The following is an 11,184-nucleotide window of genomic DNA, read 5'->3' on the forward strand; positions in this document are numbered from 1 at the left end:
GAAACACCACAGTTGTGAACATTGTGTGTAAGCAATTGAAGAATGAAATTGAGTGGAGTGTGGAGACACTAGGTGGCATCGGTCTGGCCATGAGTTCACAAGCCTTAAAGGAGAACACTCAGTGTTAAATTGAGAAGTAGACACGGGACTCGTATAGTAGGCAACTGGGTTCCTGGTTAAGATGTTGCAGGTCTCTTTACTAGGTCATACTCATTTACTCTAGTTAGTTTGTGGTTTTTTACTTGTCCGTCGTACACTCTCATCCTCACTGTATTTGTGGTTGAAACACATTTCCTTTTCTGATATTTCGGAGATCTTATATTTGGACGACTTAGGCCGTCAATATTATTATTACAAACTGCAAGGTACTATTTTTAATGTTCCCCTGAATATGCATGGAAAGTTCATTACCTTATAAACATTGCTGTCAACATTAAAACACCCAGAGGCAGCAACTTGTCTACCACAGATGCTGACACTGCTTAGTGATCCACACTCAACGATTATCACCCTGCCCCTTTCAACGCAAGCACTAAGTAGCACAGGTACTATTATTATTACATGATGAGTAGTTTTAGTGCCTGAGGATTGGAAACCGGTGTGATCCACACTAGTTCAAAAGAAAGAAGTTTACCACACACTTAACCACACAACCTGATGGCGCACAGAGGCGAAACGCGTTGTTCGCTGAAAGTCAAATAAGTGTGCGGTAAACTTCTTTATTGAACCTTTACCAGCACCTAGAAGCTGTGCATGGATCTGAAATCATTAAAAGGGTGGATCGGCTCCAGTAAGGAAGGCATCAGGCCACTGTGACTCTATGACCTGACCTTGCCATCTTGTAATCCTCTGCTTAATTCTCAGTGACGTTTCTATTAGTGTATGGTAAAAGACCAGGCTACTAGCAATGCAGCTCGCACAGTCAGAAGATAGCTTCAAAGCTGCACAAAGGTAGCCTTCATTGGGTGGGACTGATTCACAATCGTATCGGCATGATCAGGGCCACTGACAGCTTGGCAGGGCCCGGGACAAAGACATCTAAACGGGCCCTAAACTCAATCAAAACAATGTAGCCTAATGAGGACCCAATTCGGGGCCCCCTTTCTCTCTGGGCCTGGGACAAGTGACCCATTTGTCCACCCATGTCGGCTTCCCTGGGCATGTTGGTCCTTCCCCCAGTACACCCAAGGCTATGCCTATGACTGGTCTAATCTAAACCCACCATACACCCCCCCCCCCCTCTCTGTCTCCCCAGCAAGCCCCCCTTCCACCAGCAGCATAATGAGTTGTGGATGTTGATTTAGTGCTCTGCTGCTGTCGCTGTCACTGCTGCTGCTGTGAGTGGGGCAGGGCTGGTGGAGGGGGGGACTGGTCATTTGGCATATACTGTAGTAGGGCATTTTCCCAGTGGGCCCACACATACAGTCCTCAAGGGATGATGCTTTGGCTGGTTTTGTTGTTATTGTTTGTATGTTTGTTTTTTTCCCCTTAGAGACCAGCCCACAATTTAGATGGGGTAGCCCATTGGTGCATCTTTAATATATATCAGGGGTGAGGAACCTATGTCTCGAGGGCCATTTGCGGCCCTTGAGGCAGTTTTATCCGGCCCTCGATATAATTTTAATGTTATTCAGCTTCAAATGAAATATGACATATTTTGCAAAGGAATCTTAGAAAATTCATTTGCAATACAATTAAGTTATATTCAGGGAACCTAGAGAAGGTGGTGCTTGTTTAAAAGGTGGCTGCCTTCAATATAGGCCTAAAGTGAAGGGGGAAATCCTGGTTTGTGTTCATAGTACGGCCCTCGGAGGACTTTTACGGCCCTCAGATGAATTTCAAGTGGCCCTGCGAATGAAAAAGGTTCCCCACCCCTGATATATATAGACATTGGACTAGTATACTGTAAGGGTGGGGGGTTGGGCTGTGTGAGGGGGATGGTTGATGGCAAAAAAATGCCTGGGCTGTTTTTTTGTTGGTTTTTTTGGTCAGCCGTGTTTGTTGGGGGCATGACTTGATTTACAAGCACCTCCTTTTCTCTCTCTCTCTCTCTCTCTCTCTCTCTCTCTCTCTCTCTCTCTCTCTCTCTCTCTCTCTCTCCCCCACCGCACTGCAGGTCCCAGGGCGTTACAGAGCCATGGTGGAGGGCCAGCAGAAGGGACCCGACGACCTGATCATAAAGAGTGGAGACGTGCTCCAGCTGGTCCGCGAGGAAAAAGATGGCTTATGGTATGATGGCTCACTAGACCAGGGGTTCCCAAACTTTCTCATGGCCTCTTACATGGGGCATGCCACACTATTTCTGTGCATCCCCTTTCACATACTCTATTTCTGATTATCAGTGCCCCACTGGGATATATAAATACTAACTTAACATTAATAGTATGCAATATATTATTATCTTAACTAATGGGAATATTGTTCAATTTTGGTTTATTTTTGTGTACATTAGTTATTTACCTTCTTGAAATGTTTATTTTGTCTTGCTATGCTTTTCCTGCCAACCTGCAACCCCCCTCAGCACCCCTCGTGGCCCCCTAGGGGTCCCCAGCCCTCACTTTGAGAACCACTGCACTAGACAAGTGTGAAAGACGGCTTTGGTATGATGGTTCACCAGACAAGTGGCAGCACTTAGAAATGAATCATCTGCCAAGCCTCATGTAATGTGATGTAAAGTCATCACAAATGGTGGCAAGATACAATAGATATCAACCCTGGTGTAGAATGAAAATCTGTTAATGTAATCTGTGGTCTATAAATAACTGACATTGACCACCACTAAGATATATCTAAATCTTACATAACACAGTTCATACAATTCATGAATAGCAGTTATTTAATAAATATATTTCAAACTTTGTGTTAGTTTTTTTTTCAGATTTCAAAATGCTAGCATTAAAATGTTAAAAGTGTTATCTGTGACCCGATTAAAGGTAAAAAAAAATGTGTGATCTTCAGTTTCAAAAGCCAGGATAGAGCCATTTTACAAGGTGTGCTTATAGAAATTCTAGACATTTACAAAGCATGCATGCATTTATGTACTGTCTATCATTTACATTCCTCCGACATAAATTTAATAATCCTATTTTATGGTCTTTGTTTTATGGGCTTGCTATTTTATTTTCATGACTGTGTCGTAAAGCACCTTTAATTGAGCTATATAAAATAAAACTACTTCATGTGGCTACGTATTCTTGATGTGTGTTGGTCCTCTGTCTCCCTCCAGGCTGGTGAGGAACATCACTAAGGGGGAGGAGGGTCATGTGGCGTCCGACAGCCTGCAAAGGATCCTGGGCCAGACCGGTTATTTCACCCGCCAGGGCGGTGAGTGCAGTGACAGAGTGGTGAGTGAGCAGCAGGGACTGGCTTTACAAGGCTTACTGCCGGGGGTGTCAGCATTCCAGCCAGTTGAAAGCCAGTGACTGCAGTATTGACAGTAGGGTTTAATCCCGGGACCCGGGATTCCCGGGAAATCTGATCAAAACAATTTCCCGTTTCCCGGGAAAGCCATGACGGGAAACCGGGAAAAAAAAATTAAGTGCGTGTCTATTTGTTGTCCCAGCAACATAAGCAACAGTGCCATCTAGCAGCGGTAACACTTCAGGCTCATTTAAGCAGCAGCAGTACAGGCCCATTTCAGCAATGTCTGAGGTGCGCGGTTGACGTATTATTTCATCCGCAACCCCTTCTCAGAATTTCTAATCCACCCGCCCTAATGTTTTTTCTCCAATTTCCAACACCGAATCCGCCCGCCATCCGCCTATTAGTTTTTAGTAGGCCTATTTAAGATGCCTGAGGCATATAGTCGATCGTATTTTTCAAGCAGTGCAGGTAATTTAGGCCTACATCTTGCCAGCCCATGTTTAAAAAAAATCTCTAACTTATAGCGATTCCCAACTTGTCTCCACCCATCGCACAACGTGAAAGTTGAAACGTGTGGATGCTTTAATGCAGCCTAAATGTTAACAGTTTAAATACATCTATTCCAAGCAGCACAATCGAAACTATTGGCTATCTAGCTTACAAGTTTGGCTGGTATCCAATAAGACGAGTCAAGTGTCTTGCGAAGAGTGCAGAGAATTACGTCGCGCGTGTGTGTGAGAGCGAGAGAGGGCGAGAGAGGGAGCGATTCCAAACTTGTCTCCATCCATCGCACAACGTGAAAGTTAACGTGTATGCTTTCATGCAGCCTAAATTGTACCAATTTTGCCTCCTCCCCAAGCAGCACAATCGAAACTATTGGCTATCTAGCTTGCAAGTTTGGCTGGTCTATCCAACAAGATGAGTCAAGTGACATATGTCTTGCGAAGAGTGCAAGCGTCGCTTTGTGTGTGAGCGAGAAGAAACTAGAGAGAACGAGAGAGAGGCGCTTCCCAAAATCGCTCTGCAGAAAGGGCAAGGCGATGTCTCCAAATATTAGACAAAATGCAGCTTATTTTAGTTAAGTAGACATCAGGAAAGTATTTTGTTTAGTTGCAAAGCCGAGCTGATTGGTTCATATTGCTCTGAAAGACACTGAAGTCTATGCCTATATTTTAATGGGTTTATTATGCGCGCGAGGTCACCTAACTGTAGTGACGCCCGGTGCTATTACCAGAGGAAAACGATAGCACTTGGGCAAACGGTAAAGTCAGTTTAGCCATGCATACCTGCCTATGATGAACCAGTTTTCTTGTTTGAAAAAAACACTCTTCCTGGCGCTAAAGCAAACTGCCATTTCTGACTGACCCAGATGAAATCCCATGCACGGAACTCCACTATTGAGATGACATCGTAGGCTATAGGCTATATTTCCCACCGCTTCAGTAGCCGACAGTGGAACATTGTTCTCATGAAGCTGGCGGTAGACGTGTATACTATCCACAGGTGAAGGACAATGTGCCATGATTTGCGCACAACCTCAAACACAATTCCTTAATGGAAAATAGCCAACCCACTGTTGCATCAAACTTATAGGTGAAAGTCGTGAGCTCCACCAACAATCCACCGTCATTGATAAGCGCTGCATGCTGCGCACAGGCTATCATCTTACACTTCATTATTATTGTGTTGGTGGATAGGAGAGCTTTATCTTAATTCCTTTCTCCCAATAATGATACAAACAGTAACAACTTGATACAAAATGCCAGTTTAGGAGGAACAGTTGAATTATAGCCTCTACATGACTAGATCAAAAAAATTGAAAAAAAAAAAAAAAACGGGATTTCCCGGGATTCCCGGGAAATGGGCCGTCAGATCCCGGGATTTGATTCATGCCATTTTCGGGAAAAATATTAAACCCTAATCCACAGTGATTGGCTCAAGGCTGGGATTTTTACCAAGTATACCAAAATGGCTGCCAGTCACAGGTCTCAAAGGTTGAAGATCGATGCACTTCCTCCCTTCCTTTCCTCTGACTTCTGACCTCTTGCCTCAGTGCTGCCCACATTCAGCATCTTAATGAGAGAACAACTTCCGAATTATGAATCAATACTGTAGTGTCGTGCCTTGTGTCACAAGGCAGGAAGCTAAAGGAAAGGATAGTAGGAACTGCATTGACTTGGAGACCTAAGTTACAAGCCTTTATTAAGGTGTTGTCAGGGTTCCAGCCAGCTGAAATCAATAAATATAGACCACGATGGGTTCAAGGCTGATATTTTGGGTTTCCCAAGATGGCTGCCATTCATACAGTAAGCTTGAGCTCATGCCTGCCATGTTGGTACACCTGAAGTGAATGGATACACAATGGGTCTTTCTCAAAGTGAAGTGTCTAGTCCTAGCCTTGCTAGGACAAGTAACGCCCACTTGCGCCTGTTGTATCCAAATATTAACTACACTTAGAAGTTGTTATGGGATATTCTTTGGTGAAATCCTCAAAAATGGGCGTTACTCTTCCTAGCACGGCTAGGACACTTCACTTTGAGAAATAGGCTACATACGTATCTCCATGGCTGACTGCTGCCCATGGCTACCTTCTGAAGTTATGCACCACATGCTACTGGTAGGTATGCTCAGGTAATAATATGTCGTTTGGGACATTACACTGCATCACAGAATAAATAAGTTAAAAAAAATTATGACAGACTAATGCTACATTGAATCACTGTAAAATCATTGCCGTTTAAATTCAGTCTACCCTCACTGGTCTGTTCAGTACTTCGGTCTCCGATCAGTGTTATTTCTTTTAGTGCTCGAAAGATAAACTTGATTTGACTATCCCTGACCAGGTTTCCATCCTTCTTCTTAATAATCCATCTTTTAGGATCTTTTTTCCGAAATAAATAAATAAATACAGTAAATACTGAATTGTAAACATTATAGCTGCACATTATTCTTTGTGGTACTCAAGCAATGCTAAAACAACTGTGAATGTGCATGGCTACTGTACCACCCATTACTGACTCACAATACTATGCATTGCTTTGTGCTTCAGCCAATAATGCATCGTTGCCAGTACAATTACAGCCATTCATAGCACAGCATGTAGCCTGACATGCCAGTGTTTGTTGTGTTGCAGACATGGTAGGTGTGAAGACCAGGAAGCTGAGCTCCTGAGGAGGGAGGGGAGGAACGACCAGACCAACCAACACCCCTCACCCAAACCAAACCAAACCAACCCCCACCCTCGACAGTCATTCTCCCACGGGGCCGCCCAGAGGCCCCCCTCCAGCATCCAACATCCAGCTCCAGGACCACAGCACTCCAGAGCCGTCAGAACAACCGTCCGTCCGTTCGTCTGTTCGTCCAGTCCGTCTGTCTGTCAATCATGCTCGGCGGTCAGCATCGACATCTATAAACCAGCCATCAATCACACAGACAAGACCGGACACGATGTGTGTGTGGCGTGGCGTGGCATGGACATCCCTCAGTCCCGACGGACCAGCGCTAGAGTTGAAGTACTGAAGGGGGCGTGAGTGGACACTCTGGGGAAATCCAGATGAAGGAGTCAGGAGCCAGCCAGTGTCTTGTTGCTCCCACGTGCAAGCAAGCCCTAGCAGTAGTAAATTACAGTGGAGTATCTCACCACACACACACACACACACACACACACACACACACACACACACACACACACACACACACACACACACACACACACACACACACACACACACACACACACACACACACACACACACACACACTCACTCACATGCACACACGCACACACACACTCTGACAATCACACGATCAAAAATGACCTTTAGCCAAAGTAGGTCAGAGCCTGTCAAGCACAATGTTAAACACACAAACAGTACGTAGGTCAGTGGTCTCCTACCTACAGCTCCCTCTCCAGTGAACCTCATTGGCTGGAATACTAGTACCAAACCAGTGCTGTTTGCCTGGTTACCGCGGTTACCAAGCAGCATTCCGTTTTAACGACAACCGCCCTCCTGACAGCTATACTGGAAACAGTGGTAGGCCTCTCCTCGTGCAAGCGGTGGATTCATTCGAGTATCTCCGAACAGACAGGTCATGCTCAGAGACTGGTGGATGATGATGATGATGATGTACAGTTATTTTCTTACTGCGTGTACAGAATGTAAACATACGTACATGGGGGCAGCTCTACTGTAATGTAATATGTATGATTGCACATAGCGCATTTGCATAACATCTACCTGAGTATATGTGCCAAAAAAAAGTTCCCCGACAACCCTCCTTTTAAAGCAACACGGAGTAAGGTTTTTTAAAATACACTAAAATGAATGTTTCTAAAATTGTTACACAATGATACACAGTTCAACTTCCAAACTGTACGATAATCTAAGATGTCTGAGAATCTAAGACAGTTTACTACTCAGTGTTGCTTTAAAACAAAACAAAAAGAAAATAGTTGCTTTATCATGCGATCGCTACCTAGTTTAAAGAGCACATGCTATTTAACTGTACGCAGTGGGGTCCTTTTAAAGATGGCCGCCACTCAGTAACTAATGGTGATGCTTTTATTCTGCTTCCTGTCACGTTTTCGCATGATGCAATACTAGCCATGAGGCGTTTCTCTTCTCTTGCTGCACACCCCATTCTGCTGCATTTTATTGCACAGCACTTTAATTTAGTGCTGTAACCAGCACAGCACTTTAATTTTAGCAGTAGGGTCTGAGCTTTTAGCCAAAGCCTTAACACTTTATCCATAAGCTTCTAACCTGTTCAGAGCTGTTGAATCATTTGATTGGCTGCTTGGAGCCCAGCTCCTGTTGTTGACCAATTAAAAGTCACACTACTGGCTCTGAGGGGCCATGAGTCCTGCTGCACTTGCTTTCACTCATTTGATAATGTATGTTATGAATGTTACGAATGTTAGTTACGACAGTGTCTGCGTACTATTGTAGCTACCGAAACTTTACTAAAACACAATGGCAACATAGTTATTCACCCTGATTAGGCGGAAACATTGCAGTTGTGTTTTAAGAAATGATTGACAGCTATGCCGGTGTGTCAGATTAAAAAGGGGACATGTTAACTGGAGATGACTTGACAAAACATCCATGTCAACAAAGGTCTCAGATTGGTTCACTTCAGAGGGGTTTTGGGTACAGAAAATAGGCTAGTGACAATGGGCCCAAAAAGGCCTTCGTTTTCGAGATACCCCAACCGGAGGTAGAACAAGACCCAATAATGTTTTTCCTCATCTCTAAGGTGTCCCATACATGAAAATGATTCTTGGCCAAAGTGATTTTAATGCTAAGCCTAAAATTTTCACACATTTCCATATGCACCTCCAAACAAAAAAAGCACCCAAAATGTGACTTCTCCGTATGGGAGTAGATATACAAAAAATCATGCAGAAAATTACCAGAAGCTCTGAGAGCTTTGAGAATTGGTATGCTTGTGCCCAGGGGCTACCTGCACCAGATAGAAGTGGTTGAATTTGACCATCTTGATGTATGAAGGAGATATAGGCATTTAATCACACACCTAAAATAGGCGGAAAATGAAAAAAAGTGATATTTATACAGAATGTCATCATTTACATTGTAATTGCTTTGTCAGGGAATGTCATATGCACACATATGATATCTTGATGGAAAGGTGAGATCGTTCTGAATCCAGCAATATCTCATATGTATATATTTTCTGAATATTAAGGATGGCATATCGTTCAATGTATGAGGTGCCCAGAATGAAAAAAATCGAAAAGGAGTTACAGGACCTATTTCAATACACTTTAGTGGTGACAGGAATGCTCACAATTGTATTACAGTATATTACTTCAAATAAACTTATTATTAGTGTGTGGTGCTATAGATTATGCTTGAATGAAGAATCAGATTAGGGTGAAAATATATTTATCACTAGTGTATATATATATATATATATATATATATATATATATATATATATATATATATATATATATATATATATATATATATATATAATTTATTATTATATATATATATAATTTATTTAATTATATATATATATATATATAATTTATTTAACATTGTTAAGCTGGAAAATGCAGTGACTCCACCTACTTCCAATGCCTTGCAACTAGCTCATCAGAATATTGCATCACTCCTTTCAGGTAGATATGATAGAGGAAGGGGAAATAGAGTGGATGTTATTCAGTTTGTTCAGAAATCTTTTATCTTCCACGAAGTGGAGGTCTCCAGTTCTCCTTCCATGAAAGAGCCAGCTTTCCTTATCAGTCTTTCAAGACACCCAATACCCCCTCTTCATTGTGCTCCCTCCCCAGCACACCACTGCATAGAAAAGGACACATACTGGCTTCAACAGTCTCATAGAACATATTAAGGAGTTTATAGCAGACAAGTATAGCCAATATTGTACTTTTTTGTAAACTGCATATTTGGCTGACCAGTCCAGTTTGTTGTCTTGTATACCCTGAAATACGTAGATGTGCTTACAATCTCCACTTCATCAACCTCAATGGAGATTGGTTGCAGAGCGGGCTTAGACCTCCAAAAGTCCACCCTCATCTGCTTGGTCTTAGTGTTGAGTTGTAGATGCATTACACCACTGCAAAGCCCTGTACTCCTGTATTCCCTCCTGCCTTAATACAGCCTACAATTGTATTATCATCCAAGAATGTCTGCATGTGGTATGTGCCTGTGTTGTAAATATGTTAAGTCCGATGTGTACAAAGTGAACAGGAGAGGAGGGAGCACAGTTCCCCAGGCTGCTTTAGTACCACATACTACAGTGTCCAAGAGGCAATCTTTCAGTTTGACAAACTGTGGCCACTCTGTTAGGTAGTCCCTGATCAAGTGCACAAGGAGGGCATCCAAACCCAGGAGCCTCTCTCCCATGGAGAGTTGGATGTTGTAGAAAGCGCTGGAAAAGTAAAGGAACATGACTATATGTCCTGTGCAATATGTATGTGATGGCATCATCCACTCCAACCTTCTCCTGGTATGAAAACTGTACTAGATCCAGTGCATGACTTACTGCAGTCTGAGTGTATGTAACAGCATTGTCTTCATGCTGTGTGAAGGGAGGGCCTCTTGGTTTAAGTCGATTATCTCTTTTGGATGTGGCTTTTTGGGGACCGGGATAAGGCATAATGTGTTCAGAGTTGGTGCCTTACTAAGATGTACACTCGGGCTGAATAAATATTCCAGCAGCTCAGCCACTTCAGCACCACAGGTTTTTAGCAGTCTTGGTGATGTCCTATCCAGTTAATGGGCTTTAACCAGGTCTGCTGTGATTATAAAGAGGAAGGAGGGAGGAGGTGCTGGGTGGCGGTAGTGTGATAAATAAAGACTGCTCCTGGAAGGAGCAATGATTTATGTTTACATACAAATGGTATGTGTATTACCAAAGCCTGCCAGCAGGAAGCAAATGCCTTTTATTTCATGAGCCTACTGAAATAAACAGGGAGGGGAATAGCAAACATATTCAGTGAATTCAAAAGTTCATAGATCCATGCACAGCTTCTTCATTAGGTTCACTCAGGCATTACCTGACATCACTCAGGTGTGGCTTAATACCATCATGTAGGAGCGGGAAAGGATCTGCACACTGCTTGCAAAAGACTTAATTTATTTGGAGCAACGTTTCGATCATAGATCTAAAGAAGTTTTTTGATTTGGCACCTGCTGATGCTTTTCTGTTGGATGTACGCGCTTTCCACTACACTTTTAATACCATCATGTCACATGTTAGTGAATTGAATTCAGTGAATTATTTGTTTCATAGCTTTTATTTTAAATTGATTAACCCACTTTCTGCCATTAA

The 11,184-nt window shown here is 42.9% G+C and overlaps 1 protein-coding gene across 1 annotated transcript in view; it reads left to right on the forward strand.

Moving 5' to 3' along the window:
- Positions 1-3,432, forward strand: part of LOC134451748 (proto-oncogene DBL) — a 41,661-nt gene extending 38,229 nt beyond the window's left edge. The window contains exons 26-27 of the mRNA XM_063202147.1: positions 2,117-2,229; positions 3,227-3,432. Of these exons, the coding sequence (XP_063058217.1) occupies positions 2,117-2,229; positions 3,227-3,422 (309 nt within the window). The 3' untranslated portion in view covers positions 3,423-3,432. The remainder of the gene's footprint in view (positions 1-2,116; positions 2,230-3,226) is intronic.
- Positions 3,433-11,184: the final 7,752 nt, after the last annotated feature.

This window comes from Engraulis encrasicolus, chromosome 7, assembly GCF_034702125.1.
Source record: "Engraulis encrasicolus isolate BLACKSEA-1 chromosome 7, IST_EnEncr_1.0, whole genome shotgun sequence".
Taxonomy (NCBI): Eukaryota; Metazoa; Chordata; class Actinopteri; order Clupeiformes; family Engraulidae; genus Engraulis; species Engraulis encrasicolus.